Here is a 19,826-nt window from a genome sequence, read left to right as displayed (position 1 = left end):
GGATTCCAGGGACAGGAATTCCAAGGGCAGGAATTGCAGGGACAGGAATTGCAGGCACAGGAATTGCAAGGGCAGGGATTCCAAGGACAGGAATTCCAGGGACAGGGATTCCAAGGGCAGGAATTCCAGGGACAGGGATTCCAAGGACAGGAATTCCAGGGACAGGGATTCCAGGGACAGGGATTCCAAGGACAGGAATTCCAAGGACAGGAATTGCAGGGACAGGAATTGCAAGGGCAGGAATTCCAGGGACAGGGATTCCAGGGACAGGAATTCCAAGGGCCGGGATTCCAGGGACAGGGATTCCAAGGGCAGGAATTCCAGGGACAGGAATTCCAGGGACAGGGATTCCAAGGGCAGGAATTCCAGGGACAGGAATTCCAAGGGCCGGGATTCCTCCCCGCAGCCGCCGCAGCGCTCCCGGTGCTCCCGACCCCCCCTCCCGGGGCTCCGTCACCGACACCGCCTCATTAATTTAATTAATTAATGAACGGCCCCGGCGCTGCTCCGCTCGCAGGGCGCCGCTGGAAAAGCCAGGCCGGGACTTCGCCCGAGATCCCAAAAAATTCCAGGCTCGGCACGAGGGGGAAAATCCCAGGGGAGAGGAGAGGAGAAGATGGCGTGGGAGCCAAACTGGGAATTTTTGGGATTTTCCTGCCTCGTCCTGCTCCGATCCCGACTTTCCCTGGCGCAGCTGATCGAGGTGAGGAATAAAATCCCGCTGGAAAAAAAAAAAAAAAAAAAAAAAAAGTGGGAATGAGGGCCGGGAATGGGGGATTTCCCTGGAAAACATCCAGCTGGGAATTTAAGGTGGATCCAAGGAGGTTTTTTTGGGAATTTTTGGTGTTTCCTCGAAGGCTGGGTTGGGAATTTCGGGTTGGGATCGCGGGGTTTTTTTTCTGGTTTTCAATCAGTTGAGGAGCGAGGCAAAAATGATCCCAAAAATCCCGTTCCTGACGGATGATCCCATTAAAAATTTGGAAAATTTTGGAAATATTTGGGATGGGTTTTCCTTCTCCCGCCTTCCCTCATTCCCGGTAATCCTGGAAAACCTGGATTTCGTGGAATTGTGGGATTCCATGGAATTGTGGGATTCCGTGGAATTCCTGCCCCTCCACAGGAGCTTTTCCCTGAGGATGACTCTGCATTCCCAAATTTATGGAAAATCTGGGAACCATCCGGGAGGGAAAAGCGGCTCCCAGGCCCTGGCTGCAATTCCAGAGGGAAATTCCAGCCTGGACCGCAAATCCCAGCTCCCAAATCTTTCACTTTTCCCCTGGATCCTTTCCCTGCTCCACCGGGGAATTCCTGGAGCAGGATTTGGCTGCAATTTCTGGGATGAGGAAATTCCAGGAATTTCCCAGGATTTCAAACTTCTCATCCTTTCCACATTTTTTCTTCCCCAGGATTTCTGGCCTCTCCTCCCTGCCCTTATCCTTATTTTTGCCAGGATTTCCTTTCCATATTTTTCCAGAATTTCAAACTTCTCATCCCTATCCTTTTCCATATTTTTCCCCCAGGATTTCCAGGCTCTTCTCCCTGCTTTCCCTTTTTTTCCAGGATTTCCCTTTCCTGATTTTTCCCAGGACTTCCAGCCTCTCATCTCTCCCTTTCCCATAATTTTTCCCAGGATTTCTGGCCTCTCATCCCTGCCCTTATCCAGATTTTTTTTTCCCCCAAAGATTTCCAGCCTCTCATCAATTTTCCTGATTTTTTAGAGGATTTCGGGCCTCTCATCACTCCCTTCCCATTTTTTCCCAGGATTTCAAGCATCTCATCTCTTTACCAGATTTTCCCCAGGATTTCCAGCCTCTCACCCCTTCCCTTATCCTGATTTTTTCCCAGGAATTCCCTTTCCATATTTTTTCCAGAATTTCAAACTTCTCATCCCCATCGTTTTCCATATTTTTCCTCCCAGGATTTCCAGCCTCTTCTCCCCCCCTTTCCATATTTTTTTTCCCAGGACTTCAAACCTCTCCTCCCTGCCCTTATCCTGATTTTTCCCAGGATTTCCTTTCCATATTTTTCCAGAATTTCAAACTTCTCATCCCTATCCTTTTCCATATTTTTCCCCCAGGATTTCCAGGCTCTTCTCCCTCCTTTCCCTTTTTTTCCCAGGATTTCTGGCCTCTCCTCCTTGCCCTTATCCTGATTTTATTCCAGGATTTCCTTCCCATATTTTTTCCAGGATTTCCATTCTCTCATCCCTCCTTTTCCATTTTCCACAGGATTTCAAACCTCTCACCTCTGCCCTTAACCTGATTTTTTTCCAGGATTTCCCTTTCCATATTTTTTTCCCGGATTTCCCTTTCCATATTTTTTTCCCCCAGGATTTCCAGCCTTTGCTCCCTCCTTTCCCATTTTTTCTAGGATTTCCCTTTCCTGATTTTTCCCAGAATTTCCAGCCTCTCATCTCTCCCTTTCCACATTTTTCCCAGGATTTCAAACCTCTTATCCCTTTCCCAGATATTTCCCAGCATTTCCAGTCTCTCACCCCTTCTCTTATCCTGTTTTTTTCCAGGATTTTCCTTCCCATTTTTTCCAGAATTTCAAACTTCTCATCCCCATCCTTTTCCATATTTTTCCAGGATTTCCAGCCTCTTCTCCCTCTTTCCCCATTTTTTTTCCAGGATTTCCCTTTCCATATTTTTTTCTCCAGGATTTTCAGCCTCTCCTCCCTCCCTTTCCCATATTTTTTTTCCAGGATTTCTGACCTCCCCTCCCTGCCCTTATCCTGATTTTATTCCAGGATTTCTTTTCCATGTTTTTTCCAGGATTTCTGGCCTCTCATCCTTTCTCTTATCCTGTTTTTTTTTGGTTTTTTTTTTTTTTTTTTTTTTTTTTCAGGATGTCCCTTTCCATTTTTTCCCCAGGATTTTTGGCCTCTTCTCCCAATTTTTTCCCAGGATTTCCATCCTCTCATCTCTCCCTTTCCATACTTTTTTTCCCCAGGATTTTGGGCCTCTTCTCCTTCCCTTTCCCACTTCTTTCCAGGATTTCAAACCTCTCATCCTCTCCATATTTTTCCCAGGATTTCTTGCCTCTCATTCCCAACCAATTTCCTGCTTTTCCCCCATCCCCTCCTACCTGAGCATTCCATAAATCCGGGAATCCTCTCCAAGGCCAGGCTGCTGCTCCAGGAAGAATTCCAGGTTTTCTGAGCTGTCCAACCATTCCCAAGGGGAGAAATGAGGCAGAACTTCCCCTGACAGTGCAGAATTCCCAAATTATCCTTCCTTGAATCCCAAGGACGACCCAGCCAGCCAGAAAATTTCCCATTTTATTCCAGAAAACAAAAATAAAACATCCAAACTCCAAAAAAAATCGGGATAAACAGCGAGAATTCCTGGATCTGCTTTGTTTATTCCAGGTTTTTTTTTTTCCTGGAAAAGCAAAAGCTGTGTGAGGAGTTTATTCCTGGAAATAATTGGATAATGGAATTATCCTGAATAATTCGATTCCAGCTCAGCCAGGCTGGAGCAAACAGAGGAGGAAGAAAAAGCTGGAGAGGAAAATAATTCTGGCAGCTGAAAAAACTCTCCCAAACCCCCAAAAATAAGGAAAAATAAAGGGAAAAAGAGCAGGGAGATATTTTATAATGAGGCAAAAATCCCTTAAAATATTAGATTTGCTTGAGGAAAAGCTTGGCTCAGTCCCAGGCCTTTGGAGAAATTCCCAGAGTTGTAAGTTTTCCCAAAATTTGGGAAGAGAATTAGAAAGTCCTGAGATGGGCTCAAAATCCCAAAATCCCAGGATGAGCCCAAAAAAGTCCCTAAATCCCAGGATTAGCCCTTAAATCCCAAAAAATCCCTAAATCCCAGGATGAGCCCATGATCCCGAAAATTCTTTCCCTGCTCGTGATCCCAGAGATCAGCAAACAATGGGATATCGAGGGATTCTCTGGGAATTGGATCCCAGATCTGAGCCAATCCTGGGATTAAAATTGGGATCAATCCTTTATTCCCAGTTTGGGATAAAATTCCTGGAGGGATTGCTCAGGGATTCCACTTCCCAAAAAATCAGGAATTTTTTTGGGCACTGTGTTCATTCCAGCTGTTTTCCAGCTGCTGCTCCAAGATCGTCCCTAAAATTCCCCTGGAATATTTTGTAGGATTTCCATCCTTTAGGTTTAGGCGGAGTTTATCTTTCTGTTAAAAAATTCCACAATTTTATCTCCCAGAATTTCCTGGCGATTCCATTCTGCTTCCTCCTGGATCCGCAGCTTTCCAACATCCTGTGGTTCCATTAAAATTCATTGGAAAAGTGAATTTTTCCGGGAATTTTCTCATTCAGGCCCTCACTGACGGAGATCCCAATCCCAAAAATCCATTGGAAAAGCGGAGAAAGGAATTCCAGAGCGAGCCAGGAAACGGCTGGAAAAAGGAGATTCCTTAAAAATCCCAAATCCTTGAGGTCTCACCAACCTCTCCACCGTTTTCCCGTGCTCTCATCACTTCCTGGAGTATTTTTGGGAATTTTTCCGTCCTGATCCACCTTTTCCTGCTGGTTTTTCCCTGTGTTTTTGCCAGGCCACCACGGCGCCTCCCAAGAAGAAGCCGGACCCGGTGACGTCGGAGACCGTGGTGATCTGGGGGCTGCGCCTGTGGCAGGTGGTCGGGATCTTCGCCCTCTTCGTCCTCTCCATCAGTGAGTCCCCCCAGAATTCCCAGGAATTTTCCCTCTGGAAAACTCCCCAGGGCGAGCTCTGGAATCCGGGAAATGCACGAGGAGGGATTCTGCGGTGGGAATCGCCAGGGGTTCGTCCCGGGAGCACCTGGAGATCTTCCAGGGACGGGGATCGGCTCCAGCAGCACATTCCTGCCTAACCTGGGATGGAGCCATGGGCTGTGGAATGCTGGGGGTTGGGAATCATGGAATGCTGGGGGTTGGCAATCATGGAATGCTGGGGGTTGGGAATCATGGAATGCTGGGGGTTGGGAATCATGGAATGCTGGGGGTTGGCAATCATGGAATGCTGGGGGTTGGCAATCATGGAATGCTGGGGGTTGGCAATCATGGAATGCTGGGGGTTGGGAATCATGGAATGCTGGGGATTGGCAATCATGGAATGCTGGGGGTTGGGAATCCTGGAATGCTATAGTTTGGGAATCATGGAATGCTGGGGGTTGGGAATCATGGAATGGTGGGGGTTGGCAATCATGGAATGCTGGGGATTGGCAATCATAGAATGCTGGGGGTTGGCAATCATGGAATGCTGGGGGTTGGCAATCATGGAATGCTGGGGGTTGGCAATCATGGAATGCTATAGTTTGGGAATCATGGAATGCTGGGGGTTGGCAATCATGGAATGCTGGGGGTTGGGAATCATGGAATGCTGGGGGTTGGCAATCATGGAATGCTGGGGGTTGGGAATCATGGAATGCTGGGGGTTGGCAATCATGGAATGCTGAGGGTTGGCAATCATGGAATGCTGGGGGTTGGCAATCATGGAATGCTGGGGGTTGGGAATCATGGAATGCTGGGGGTTGGGAATCATGGAATGCTGGGGATTGGCAATCATGGAATGCTATAGTTTGGGAATCATGGAATGCTGGGGGTTGGCAATCATGGAATGCTGGGGGTTGGCAATCATGGAATGCTGGGGGTTGGCAATCATGGAATGCTGGGGGTTGGCAATCATGGAATGCTGAGGGTTGGCAATCATGGAATGCTGGGGGTTGGCAATCATGGAATGCTGGGGGTTGGGAATCATGGAATGCTGGGGGTTGGGAATCATGGAATGCTGGGGATTGGCAATCATGGAATGCTGGGGGTTGGCAATCATGGAATGCTGGGGGTTGGCAATCATGGAATGCTATAGTTTGGGAATCATGGAATGCTGGGGGTTGGCAATCATGGAATGCTGGGGGTTGGCAATCATGGAATGCTATAGTTTGGGAATCATGGAATGCTGGGGGTTGGCAATCATGGAATGCTGGGGGTTGGGAATCATGGAATGCTGGGGATTGGCAATCATGGAATGCTATAGTTTGGGAATCATGGAATGCTGGGGGTTGGCAATCATGGAATGCTGGGGGTTGGCAATCATGGAATGCTGGGGGTTGGGAATCATGGAATGCTGGGGGTTGGCAATCATGGAATGCTATAGTTTGGGAATCATGGAATGCTGGGGGTTGGCAATCATGGAATGCTGGGGGTTGGGAATCATGGAATGCTGGGGATTGGCAATCATGGAATGCTGGGGGTTGGCAATCATGGAATGCTGGGGGTTGGGAATCATGGAATGCTGGGGGTTGGCAATCATGGAATGCTATAGTTTGGGAATCATGGAATGCTGGGGGTTGGCAATCATGGAATGCTGAGGGTTGGCAATCATGGAATGCTGGGGGTTGGCAATCATGGAATGCTATAGTTTGGGAATCATGGAATGCTGGGGGTTGGCAATCATGGAATGCTGGGGGTTGGGAATCATGGAATGCTGGGGATTGGCAATCATGGAATGCTATAGTTTGGGAATCATGGAATGCTGGGGGTTGGCAATCATGGAATGCTGGGGGTTGGCAATCATGGAATGCTGGGGGTTGGGAATCATGGAATGCTGGGGGTTGGCAATCATGGAATGCTATAGTTTGGGAATCATGGAATGCTGGGGGTTGGCAATCATGGAATGCTATAGTTTGGGAATCATGGAATGCTGGGGGTTGGCAATCATGGAATGCTGGGGGTTGGCAATCATGGAATGCTATAGTTTGGGAATCATGGGCTGATTCGGGTTGGGAATCCTGGAAAGTGTTGGGTTGGCACTCGTGGAATGATTCAGGTTGGGATTCATGGAATTCTGTGGGTTGGGAATCCTGAAATGCTTTGGGTTAGGAATTATGGAATGATTTGGGTAGGGAGCCATGGAATGATTCAAGTTGGAAATCCTGGAATTCCTTGGGTTGGGAATCCTGGAATGCTTTGGGTTAGGAATCCTGGAATTCTTTGGGTTGGGAGCCATGGAATGATTCAAGTTGGAAATCCTGGAATTCCTTGGGTTGGGAATCCTGGAATGCTTCAGGTTAGGATTCATGGATTCGGGTTGGGAATCCTGGAATTCTTTGGGTTGGGAACCATGGAATGATTCAATTTGGAAATCCTGGGATTCTTTGGGTTGGGAGTCGTGGAATGATTTGATTTGGAAATCCTGGGATTCTTTGGGTTGGGATTCATGGAATGATTCAGGTTGGGAATCATGGAATGCTTCAGTTTGGGAATTATGGAAGGATTTGGGTTGGAATTCCTGGGTTGGGAAATCCTGGAATTCCTTGGGTTGGGAATCTTGGAATGCTTTGGATTAGGAATCATGGAATGTGTTGGTTGAGATTCAAGAATGCTTCAGTTTGGGAATTATGGAATTCTTTAGGTTGGGAATCGTGGAATGCCTCATATTGGGAATCATGGAATGATTTGGGTTGGGAATCATGGAATGCTTCAGTTTGGGAATCATGGAATGATTTGAGTTGGAAATCCTGGAATGCTTTGGGTTAGGAATCGTGGAATGTGTTAGGTTGGGATTTGTGGAATGCTTCAGTTTGGGAATCATGGAATTCTTTGGGATGGGAATAATGGAATGCGTTGGGAGTCATGGAATGATTTGAGTTGGGAATCCTGGGATTCTTTAGGTTGGGAACCTTGGAATGATTCAGGTTGGGATTCCTGGAATTCTATGGGTTGGGAATCATGGAGTCTCTTCAGGTGTCCGGGAATTCGGGATTTCCTCTGGGCTGGAATTCCCAGCTGGGTGTGAGAATTCCAGAGGGAGGTCCCAGCTCTAAACTGGAGATTCCCCTCTGGAATCTCTTCCCAAGAAAATTCCATCCCTGGGAGTGATCCCGGAGTTTCCTGGATTCCCTTCAGGTATCCTGGATTTTGGGAATTCCTCTGGGCTGGAATTGAGAATTCCTGAGGGATTTCCCAGCTCCAAACTGGAGATTCCCAGCTGGAATCTCTTTGCAAGGTAATTCCATCCCTGGAAGTGATCCCAGAGCTTCCTGGATTCCTTTCAGGTGTTCTAGAATTTGGAAATTCAAGGAGGATTCCTGTGGAATGGATTTGAGAATTCCTGAGGGATTTCCCAGCTCCAAACTGGAGATTCCCTTCTGGAATCTCTCCCCAAGAAAATTCCATCCCTAGAAGTGATCCCAAAGTTTCCTGGATTCCTTTCAGGTTTCCAGGAATTCAGGAATTCCTAAGGATTCCTGTGGGATAGAATTGAGAATTCCTGAGGGATTTCCCAGCTCCAAACTGGAGATTCCCACCTGAAATCTCTTTCCAAGGGAATTCCTTCCCTGGGAGTGATCCTGGAGCTTCCTGGATTCCTGTCAGGTGTCTGGGAATTCAGGAATTCCTCTGGCCTGGAATTGAGAATTCCTGAGGGATTTCCCAGCTCCAAACTGGAGATTCCCACCTGGAATCTCTCCCCAAGAAAATTCCATCCCTAGAAGTGATCCCAAAATTCCCTTCAGGTGTCCAGGAATTTGGGAATTCCTCTGGGTTGGAATTCCCAGCTGCGTGTGGGAATTCCTAAGGATTTCTTTCAGGTGTCTGGGAATTCAAGGAGAATTTCTGTGGGATGGAATTGGGAATTCCAGAGGGAATCCAAACCGGAGATTCCCACCTGGAATCTCTTTCCAAGGGAATTCCTTCCCTGGGAGTGATCCTGGAGCTTCCTCGATTCCTGGGCTCCTGGAATTCAGGAATTCCCCTGGGCTGGAATTGAGAATTCCAGAGGGATTTCCCAGCTCCAAACTGGAGATTCCCACCTGGAATTCCTTCCCTGGGAGTGATCCCAGAATTTCCTGGATTCCCTCCGGGTGTCTGGAATTTGGGAATGCTGGAATTCCAGCTGGGAGTGGGAATTCCAGAGCAGGAATGGCCCAAGCTCCACCCCCATCCCTGCTGGGAATGGGATTTGGGATGGAGAAAATCCATGGAAAACAGAAAATTGGGAAATGGAATGAAATGGAAAAGAAGAGAATTAAAAATAAAAATAAAAATAGGGAATTAAAAATACCAGTAAATATCAAAGTATAAAATTAAAAAAGAAAATAAATAGAAAATCAGAAAATTTTAAAACATAATTATATATAAAATAATAAATTAATTTACTTATTAATAAATTATTAAATCAATATATTATATTGCATTACAGTGAATGAAATATGAAAATAGGAAATTAAACAATAGAAATAAATAGAAAAGTAAAAAAAATGAAATTATACTAAAAATAGGAAATTAAACAATAGAAATAAATAGAAAAATGTAAAAATGTAATTTTAAAGCAGAATTCACAAAGAACTATAAAATTCAAAATAGAATTAAATATAAAATATAAAGTAAAAAATGGAAATAATTGTAAAACCAAAACTAAAACAAGAACTAAATCTAAATAAAATAGAAATACAGGAGTTATCCTTTAAAGGTAATTGGATTGTTATTATAATTTTAATTAATATTATTGTATTACTTTATTAATGGCCTATTAATTTTGAATAACAATTTTCAATATAAAGTATTATAGTGAATAAAATTATAATAATGGAATAACCCATTTCTATGTTATAAATAATAATAAGTTGATTGTAATTAGAGTTGTCATTAATAGCTTGGTCTTCACCGTTATTACAATAAATAGGGAAATAAAATTGACTAATTTAAATTGAATTTATGGAATAATATATTAATATTTAACACATGTTTTATGTTATTAATAATAATTTCTATAATATTATAATTAATAAGACATATATTTATTAATTGTTCTAATATTAACTTATTGAATATCCAATATGTACGTTTATATTAACGTTAATAATAACATTAATAAAATTAAATAAACAAAAAAATGCCAGAAATCTGATCCGAGTGTGGATTCCACCTCCCAGCACATCCCACAAGGTGGCACCATCCCATAAAAAACGGGGGAAATTCCAAATTCCAGGTTTCCCATTGCCAGGGAACACCCCCAGATTCCCGTGTTTCTGCTCCCATTCCCAGTATCCAACCCAAATCCTCATTTCCCGTTCCCAGGAACTCACCCAGAATTCCACATTTCCCACTGCCATTCCCAGGAACTCACCCAGAATTCCACATTTCCCACTGCCATTCCCAGGAACTCACCCAGAATTCCACATTTCCCATCTCCCATTCCCAGGAACTCACCCAGAACTCCACTTTTCCCATCTCCCATTCCCCAGGAATTCCCCCAGATTCTTGGTTCCTATTGCCATTCCCAGGAACTCACCCAGAATTCTGTATTTCCCTCTCCCATTACCACTTAAATCCTGGTTTCTCCTCCTTCATTCCCAGGAGCTCCCCCAGAATTCCCTGTCTTCCACATTTCCCGCTCCCATTCCCAGTTAAATCCTGATTTCTCCCTGTCCATTACCAGTAATTCACCCAGTCTCTCATTTCCCTCTCCCATTTCCAGGGGCTCACCCGGAATTCCCATTTCTCTCAGCCAACAAGTCCTCCAGAATTCCACATTTCCCATTTCCAGTACCTCACACAGACTTCCATATTTCCCACTCCCATTCCCAGTTAAATCCTTGTTTCTCCCAGTCTGTTCCCAGCCCCTCACCCAGAATTCCCCATCTCCCATTCCCAATAACTCACCCCAAATTCCACATTTCCCAGTCCCTCACACCGAGTTCCACATTTCCCAATTCCCAATCACTCCTCCAGAATTCCATGTTTCCCATTCCCAGTCCCTCACCCAAAATTCCATGTTTCCCATTTAGTCTCTCACACAGATTTCCTCATTTCCCACTCCAATTCCCAGTTAATTCCTCATTTCTCCCTATCCATTCCCAGGAACTCTGCCAGAATTCCAAATTTCCCATTCCCAGTCCCTCACCCAGAATTCATCATCTCCCATTCCCAATAATTCCCCCAGAGTTCCACATTTGCCATTACAAATAACTCACCCACAATTCCATGTTTCCCATTCCCATTCCTCACCCAGAATTCCACATTTCCCATTCTTCACCCACAATTCCATGTTTCCCATTCCCATTCCTCACCCAGAATTCCATGTGCCCCATTCCCATTCCTCACCCAGAATTCCACATTTCCCATTCCCATTCCTCACCCAGAATTCCACATTTTCTATTCCCACTCCCTCACCCAAAATTCCACGTTTCCCATTCCCACTCCCTCACCCAGAATTCCACGATTCCCATTCCCATCCCTCACCCAGAATTCCTCTTTTCCGACTCCCAATCCCTCACTCAGAATTCCACATTTCCCATTCCCAATAACTCACCCAGAATTCCACGTTTCCCATTCCCAGTCCCTCAGCCAGAATTCCTCATTTCCCCCTCCCAATCCCTTACTCAGAATTCCACATTTCCCATTCCCATTTACTCACCCAGAATTCCATGTTTCCCATTCCCATCCCTCACCCAGAATTCCTCATTTCTGACTCCCAATCCCTCACTCAGAATTCCACATTTCCCATTCCCAATAACTCACCCAGAATTCCACGTTTCCCATTCCCATTCCCATCTCTCACCCAGAATTCCACATTTCCCATTCCCATTAACTCACCCAGAATTCCATGTTTCCCATTCCCATTAACTCACCCAGAATTCCATGTTTCCCATTTAGTCTCTCACACAGATTTCCTCATTTCCCACTCCAATTCCCAGTTAATTCCTCATTTCTCCCTATCCATTCCCAGGAACTCTGCCAGAATTCCAAATTTCCAATTCCCAGTCCCTCACCCAGAATTCATCATCTCCCATTCCCAATAACTCACCCCAAATTCCACATTTCCCAGTCCCTCACACCGAGTTCCACATTTCCCAATTCCCGAACGCTCCTCCAGAATTCCATGTTTCCTATTCCTAGTCCCTCACCCAAAATTCCTCATTCCCCATTCCCAACAACTCACCCAGAATTCCCCATTTCCCATTCCCAGGAACTTGTCACAGCACACGTCACAGCTGGGACAGCCGGCACACCCAGAGTGTCCCTGTACGATTCCAGAAGGTTCCACCCCACACATGGTGACCCCACCTCAGGAAGCCCCTGGAGCCCCTGCCCCTCTCCAGCCCAGCCCTTTGTCCCCTCACGGTCACACCTTGCACCTGTGTGCCCTCTGCTCCCGCCCTGATTGGTCACACCTGGGCTCTGCATGGCTCAGTCCCGCACCCTGAATAACACATTTCCCATTCCCAAAAACTCACCCTGAATTCCACATTTCCCATTCCCAAAAACTCACCCTGAATTCCACATTTCCCATTCCCAAAAACTCACACTGAATTCCACATTTCCCATTCCCAAAAACTCACACTGAATTCCACATTTCCCATTCCCAGTGACTCACCCCGAATTCCACATTTCCCATTCCCAAAAACTCACCCTGAATTCCACATTTCCCATTCCCAGTGACTCACCCTGAATTCCACATTTCCCATTCCCAGCCCCTCACACAGAATTCCACATTTCCCATTTCAAATAACTCCCCCAGAATTCCCTTTTTCCCATTCCAAATACCTCACCCAGAATTCCTCATTTCCCATTCCCAGTCCCTCAGCCAGAATTCCTCATTTCCCCCTCCCAATCCCTCACTCAGAATTCCACATTTCCCATTCCCATTAACTCACCCAGAATTCCATGTTTCCCATTTAGTCTCTCACACAGATTTCCTCATTTCCCACTCCAATTCCCAGTTAATTCCTCATTTCTCCCTATCCATTCCCAGGAACTCTGCCAGAATTCCAAATTTCCCATTCCCAGTCCCTCACCCAGAATTCCCCATCTCCCATTCCCAATAACTCACCCCAAATTCCACATTTCCCAGTCCCTCACACCAAGTTCCACATTTCCCATTCCCAATCACTCCTCCAGAATTCCCTGTTTCCTATTCCTAGTCCCTCACCCAAAATTCCTCGTTCCCCATTCCAAATAACTCACCCAGAATTCCACATTTCCCATTTCAAATAACTCCCCCAGAATTCCCTTTTTCCCATTCCAAATAACTCCCCCAGAATTCCTCATTTCCTATTCCCAGTCCCTCAGCCAGAATTCCTCATTTCCCCCTCCCAATCCCTCACTCAGAATTCCACATTTCCCATTCCCATCTCTCACCCAGAATTCCACATTTCCCATTCCCATTAACTCACCCAGAATTCCATGTTTCCCATTTAGTCTCTCACACAGATTTCCTCATTTCCCACTCCAATTCCCAGTTAATTCCTCATTTCTCCCTATCCATTCCCAGGAACTCTGCCAGAATTCCAAATTTCCCATTCCCAGTCCCTCACCCAGAATTCATCATCTCCCATTCCCAATAACTCACCCCAAATTCCACATTTCCCAGTCCCTCACACCGAGTTCCACATTTCCCATTCCCAATCACTCCTCCAGAATTCCATGTTTCCTATTCCTAGTCCCTCACCCAAAATTCCTCGTTCCCCATTCCCAATAACTCACCCAAAATTCCACATTTCCCATTCCCAGTCCCTCAGCCAGAATTCCTCATTTCCCCCTCCCAATCCCTCACTCAGAATTCCACATTTCCCATTCCCATTAACTCACCCAGAATTCCATGTTTCCCATTCCCAGTCCCTCACCCAAAATTCCATGTTTCCCATTTAGTCTTTCACACAGATTTCCTCATTTCCCTCTCCAATTCCCAGTTAATTCCTCATTTCTCCCTATCCATTCCCAGGAACTCTGCCAGAATTCCAAATTTCCCATTCCCAGTCCCTCACCCAGAATTCATCATCTCCCATTCCCAATAATTCCCCCAGAGTTCCACATTTGCCATTCCAAATAACTCACCCACAATTCCATGTTTCCCATTCCCACTCCTCACCCAGAATTCCACATTTCCCATTCTTCACCCACAATTCCATGTTTCCCATTCCCATTCCTCACCCAGAATTCCATGTGCCCCATTCCCATTCCTCACCCAGAATTCCACATTTCCCATTCCCATTCCTCACCCAGAATTCCACATTTCCCATTCCCATCCCTAACCCAGAATTCCACATTTCCCATTCCCACTCCCTCACCCAGAATTCCATGATTCCCATTCCCATCCCTCACCCAGAATTCCTCATTTCCGACTCCCAATCCCTCACTCAGAATTCCACATTTCCCATTCCCAATAACTCACCCAGAATTCCACGTTTCCCATTCCCATTCCCATTCCTCACCCAGAATTCCACATTTCCCATTCCCATCCCTCACCCAGAATTCCTCATTTCCCATCCCTCACCCAGAATTCCACATTTCCCATTCCCAATAACTCACCCAGAATTCCACGATTCCCATTCCCATTCCCATCCCTCACCCAGAATTCCTCATTTCCCATTCCCATCCCTCACCCAGAATTCCTCATTTCCCATTCCCATCCCTCACCCAGAATTCCACGATTCCCATCCCTCACCCAGAATTCCACATTTCCCATTCCCAATAATTCACCCAGAATTCCAGGATTCCCATTCCCATCCCTCACCCAGAATTCCTCATTTCTGACTCCCAATCCCTCACTCAGAATTCCACATTTCCCATTCCCAATAACTCACCCAGAATTCCATGATTCCCATTCCCATTCCTCACCCAGAATTCCACATTTCCCATTCCCATCCCTCACCCAGAATTCCTCATTTCCCATCCCTCACCCAGAATTCCACGTTTCCATTCCCATTCCCATCCCTCACCCAGAATTCCACGTTTCCCATTCCCATTCCCATCCCTCACCCAGAATTCCATGATTCCCATTCCCATTCCCATCCCTCACCCAGAATTCCACGTTTCCCATTCCCAGTTATCACCCTGTGCTGCATCTTCAAGTGCCGGATCCCGCGCACGCGGAAGGAGATCGAGGCGCGCTACGCCCAGCGCCAGGCGGCCAAAAACTACGCGGACAAACTGGAGACCGTGCCGCCCCTGGGAGAGCTCACCGAGATCCCTGGAGGTAATTCCCACCTTTTTTTTGGGAATTCTGGGAGCCAAATTCCCTCAATGACCTCGGCAACATTCCCGCAGTAAAGTCTCACTTTTTTTTTTTCGGGGGGGAGGGGGGTGAGTGATTGGGGCAGTGCAAATTCTCCCAATGAGCTCAGAGACATTCCCAGATGTAATTCCCACTTTTTCTGGGATTCTGGGAATGCAAAATTCCTAAATGAGCTCATCAATATTCCTGGAGGTAATTCCCAGGGGTTTTTTGGGATTCTGGGAGCGCAAAGTTCCTCAATGGGTTCAGCAACATTCCCAGAGCTAATTCCCAGTTTTTTGGGGGGTTGAGGCAGTGCAAATTCCCTCAATGAGCTCCGAGACATTCCCAGATTTAATTCCCACTTTTTCTGGATTCTGGGAATGCAGAGTTCTTCACATTCCTGGAGGTAATTCCCACTTTTTTTTTGGGATTCTGGGAGTGCAAAGTTCCTCAATGAGATCAGCAACATTCACAAAGCTAATTCCCAATTTTTGGGGGGTTGAGGCAGTGCAAATTCCCTCAATGAGCTCAGAGACATTCCCAGATGCAATTCCCACTTTTTTTTGGAATTCTGGGAATGCAGAGTTCCTCAATGAGCTCACCAATATTCCTGGAGGTAATTCCCAGGGGGTTTTTTGGATTGTAGCAGTGCAAATACCCTCAATGAGTTCAGCAACATTCCCAGAGAAAATTCCCAATTTTTGGGGGGGTTGAGGCAGTGCAAATTCCCTCAATGAGCTCAACAGCATTTGCAAAGCTAATTCCCACCTTTTTTGTGGGATTGGGGCAGTGCAAATTCTCCTAATGAGCTCAGAGACATTCCCAGATGTAATTCCCACTATTTCTGGGATTCTGGGAATGCAAAATTCCTCAATGAGCTCCAATATTCCTGGAGGTAATTCCCAGGGGATTTTTGGGATTCTGGGAGCACAAAGTCCCACAATGAGCTCAGCAACATTCCCGGAGCTAATTCCCACTTTCTGGGGGGCGACTGGGGCAGTGCAAATTCCCTCAATGAGCTCGGAGACATTCCCAGATGTAATTCCCACTTTTTTTGGGATTCTGGGAATGCAAAGACCATCAATGAGCTGACCGACATTCCTAGAGGTAATTCCCACATTTTTTTGGGGATTGTGGCAGTGCAAATTCCTTCAATGAACTCACTGACCTCCCCAAAGGTAATTCCCATTTTTGGGGGGGATTCTGGGAACACAAAGTCCCTCCCGTGGCGCCACCACCAAGTTCAACCCTCCCAGTGTGGACTCAGGATATTGGGATAAAATCCTTTGGATAAGAGGGAATTTTTCCATCAGTTTGAGTTGGAATCATCCCTTAATTCCCAAATTAAGTTTGGAAAAGCTCCTCAAATCCATCAAATCCTATTTTGAACCAAATCCCACTAAAAAGCCCTGTGAAATTCCACATCTCCTGGTTTTTGGAACCTTTCCAGGGATGGTGATTCCAACACTTCCCAATCCTTAATCTCTCTTCCAATCAGGAAATTTTTCCTTAATATTCAATCCAAACTTTTCCTGAGACAACTGGAGGCCGTATCCCATTTTCCCATCAACTTCCATCCCTCACCCTCCTTAGTTAGAAGGAGAATCCCATGCTGAAAATCCCAGTGGGAATTAATTTAATTTCAGGGCCTGCCCTTGGGTTGGGGAATACCAGGAGCAAAACTGGAGTGGTTGGAATTCCACATTCCCAGTTTTTCCTGCTGGAATATTTCTCCTCCGCTGCTCTCACTCTCCTTTCCTGCTTCCATAGGCTCTCCCGAAAATCTCCTCACTCTCTCTGGCCATGGCCAGTCCAGACCTCTCCACTCCCTGCCTGTGCTGAAGGAAGAGGATGAGATGGTTCTCCAAGGAATTTAGGGAATTTCGATTCCTGGCCGCCTGTGGCTTCTCTCTTCCAAGGGGATCCATCAATCCTTGGATTTGCTTCTTCTCAATTCACGGACTTTTCCTTTTTCCTCAACACCTTTCGATGCCTTTTTCCCTTCTTTCCTGTGTCTCTCTGGGAGCTGTAATTCCATAAAATTCCATAAAAATGGTGTTTCCATAATCTGGGATGTGCTGCTTCAATCCACGGGAAAAGAGGCAGATCCCACCATTGTAGGAATTCAGGAATTCCCTGGAGAAATTCAATCCTACACCAGCAAAATGCAGAGTTATGAGTTGAACAATGGGAATTTGAACCATGGGAATTTGCACAAATCCCAGGATTTCAGGGGTGCCTGAACCTGGGAATCCCCAGCTCTCTGTGGAGCTGAACCCAATTCCATGAATAAATCCTTGTTCTTCCATTGAATTCTTGTCCCTCCAGCTAATCCTTATCTGATGAGATGGTTCTCCAAGGAATTTGGGAAATTTTGATTCCCGGCCGCCTGTGGCTTCTCTCTTCCAAGGGGCTCCATCAATCCTTGGATTTGCTGCTTCTCCACTCCTGGATTTTTCCTGTTTCCTCAACACCTTTTGATGCCTTTTCCCCTTCTTTCCTGTGTCTCTCTGGGAGCTGTAATTCCATAAAATTCCATAAAAATGGTGCTTCCATAATTTGGGATGTGCTGCTTCAATCCATGGGAAAAGAGGCAGATCCCACCATTGTAGGAATTCAGGAATTCCTTGGAGAAATTCAATCCTACACCAGCAAAATGCAGAGTTACGAGTTGAACAATGGGAATTTGAACCATGGGAATTTGCACAAATCCCGGGATTTCAGGGGTGCCTGAAACTGGGAATTCCCAGCCCTCTCTGTGGAGCTGAACCCAATTCCACAAATAAATCCTTGTTCTTCCAGTTAATCCTTATGGGATGAGATGGTTCTCCAAGGAATTTAGGGAATTTCAATTCCCAGCTGCCTGTGGCTTCTATTTTCTGAGGGGATCCATCAATCCTTGGATTTTCTGCTTCACAATTCCAAAAAATCAATCAGCTGGATGGGAAAATCCCCAGTAGGAATGTTTTCCCTTTATCCCAGATTTCTAGCAGGGAGCTGGAATTTTGACAATTCCTGGGTTGTTGAATCCACATCAATTCCTTTTCCATTTTTTTTTCTCTATCCTTGGAAACAGCTCAGGCTGCGGAAGAAAAAAAAGAGGAAGAAGTTCCCACTGTGTCCGGAAAAGTGGACAAGGCTCAGGGAAAGAAGGATGGATCCAAAGACTCCAAGAAAAAGGACGGGGAGAAGGAGCAGAAGGAAGAATCCAAAAAGGAAGGGAAGGACGGAGCCAAAAAAAAAGATGGAGAAAAGGGAGAAAAGGGGGAAAAAGGAGGAAAAGAGGAAAAAGGAGGGAAAGGAGAAAAGGGGGAAAAGGGGGAAAAGGAAAAGGGGGAAAAGGGAAAGGACACAAATGACAAGAAACAAGGGAAAAAGGGGGAAAAAGAAGGCGAAGCTGGTGCCAAAACCGATGGAAAAGCCGGTGGGAATTCCAAAGCAAAGAAGAAGTGACATCCTGGAAGGACAGTGCTGGAATTTTTGGGGGGAATTCTCCAGCAAATTGCTGGGGGAGGAGCACTTGGAGCAGGATGTGCTTTTCCAGATATTCCTGTGGGATGCTGCTGGATGCGTGGATTTCTTCTTCCCATTTGGAGATGGAGCCACCAGGATTCGTCTCTGTCAAGGAAAACTGGGAATTTGGTTGGATAATCAAGAAAAATATCCAGTCCCTCTCCCAGAATTCCATGTGGATAGATGTGAACTGGAAGCTGGAATGGGAATGAGGACTTTGGACAAACACGGGAATGCTCAGGGAGGAGGATCCGAACTAAAGGAAAATGGGATTCACCCCAGATTTCTTCTCCTGGAGGACCTGGAGAAGTTGGAGAAAAATTTCCTGGCACTCAGCACCTCCTTGTGGGGAATTTTAGGGATTTTGTAAATTCTGGGAAAATCCCAAAGGATGGGATTCTCCAAGGTGTGGGTCCTTGGATTCCAAGAGGTTTTTGGACACATGGGAATTTTCCTTCCTTCTCTGGTGCCTGTTTTCCTGGATTGCTGCAGGAAACTGCAGGAATTCCATCTTTTCCAGGAGATTATCCACATTTTCCCGATTTTTTGCTGAGGAAAGCCAGTTCTGAGACCAGGAATTCTGCTCCACTTCCCTGTGGCTGCTATTCCCTCCCTTCCTTGGAATTCCTGAGGAGAGGATTTATCAGGAACAGCATTTCCCAGCTGTTTTGGGAATATTCCAGCAATTTCTGCCTTAACTAGGGGGATTTAACACCACATTTTTTTGGGGGGATAGCCTGGAAAATCTTGGGATAATTAAAACTCAGGATATCCTGGAACTGTCTGCTCCACAGGGAGAATTCCCTCCAATCCTTTATCCCCAGGAATGGGATTTATTTGATATTTAATTAATAGAAAATATCAACTTTCCTGCTGTTTTTTTCAACGTGGATTTATCAGTGCCAAGATATTTCCCATTTTTCCTTTTCCCGATTTTCCTTTTCTTTCTCTCCCACCCAACTCATTCTGGTGGGAAACGAACCTGGGAAAATGAAGGGAATTTTCTGTCTGAGTGAGGTCACTCAGCTCCAAACTGTCCCAAAATTCCAGAGCACCTGGAAAGGTGGAAAACTTAAGGAGAGTCATTGGGAATGATGTCCAGAACCACGGGAATGTTTGGGGAGAGAATGATCCAGGCAAATCTGGAATTCCAGCATTGGGAATTCTGCCCCTGGACACAGAGGAGTCTAAATCTTGAAATGGCACCAAAGGAAAAGTGGGAATATGGATACAAAGATTGGATTTCTTTGGAATTTCCATCCCAATCCAAATTTTTCAAGGTCCTCTTTAATCAGGAATCATGACAATAAAAAGTATTTTTCCATTGGATTCAGGCTTTGCTGCCTGGGATCTGCTGGAT

General features: G+C 45.8%; 1 protein-coding gene across 1 annotated transcript; it reads left to right on the top strand.

Moving 5' to 3' along the window:
- Positions 1-371: 371 nt before the first annotated feature.
- On the top strand, positions 372-18,406 carry TMIE (transmembrane inner ear). Its single transcript, XM_059483095.1, has 4 exons — positions 372-703; positions 4,530-4,647; positions 14,783-14,932; positions 18,030-18,406. The coding sequence occupies exons 1-4, from the start codon at positions 617-619 to the stop codon at positions 18,404-18,406; spliced, it is 732 nt and encodes a 243-aa protein (XP_059339078.1). The 5' UTR covers positions 372-616.
- Positions 18,407-19,826: the final 1,420 nt, after the last annotated feature.

The sequence above is a fragment of the Ammospiza nelsoni genome, chromosome 1, assembly GCF_027579445.1.
Source record: "Ammospiza nelsoni isolate bAmmNel1 chromosome 1, bAmmNel1.pri, whole genome shotgun sequence".
NCBI classification, from domain to species: domain Eukaryota; kingdom Metazoa; phylum Chordata; class Aves; order Passeriformes; family Passerellidae; genus Ammospiza; species Ammospiza nelsoni.
Note: the sequence above shows the minus strand (reverse complement) of the source record. Positions and strands in the feature narration are given on the sequence as shown.

Excerpts from the sequence above, each read along its gene's own strand:
- TMIE (XM_059483095.1), top strand. The coding sequence starts at position 617 with ATGGCGTGGGAGCCAAACTGGGAATTTTTGGGATTTTCCTGCCTCGTC. Across the intron at positions 4,648-14,782 it reads CCTCTTCGTCCTCTCCATCA|TTATCACCCTGTGCTGCATC; the intron begins GTGAGTCCCCCC and ends TCCCATTCCCAG. Across the intron at positions 14,933-18,029 it reads GCTCACCGAGATCCCTGGAG|CTCAGGCTGCGGAAGAAAAA; the intron begins GTAATTCCCACC and ends CCTTGGAAACAG.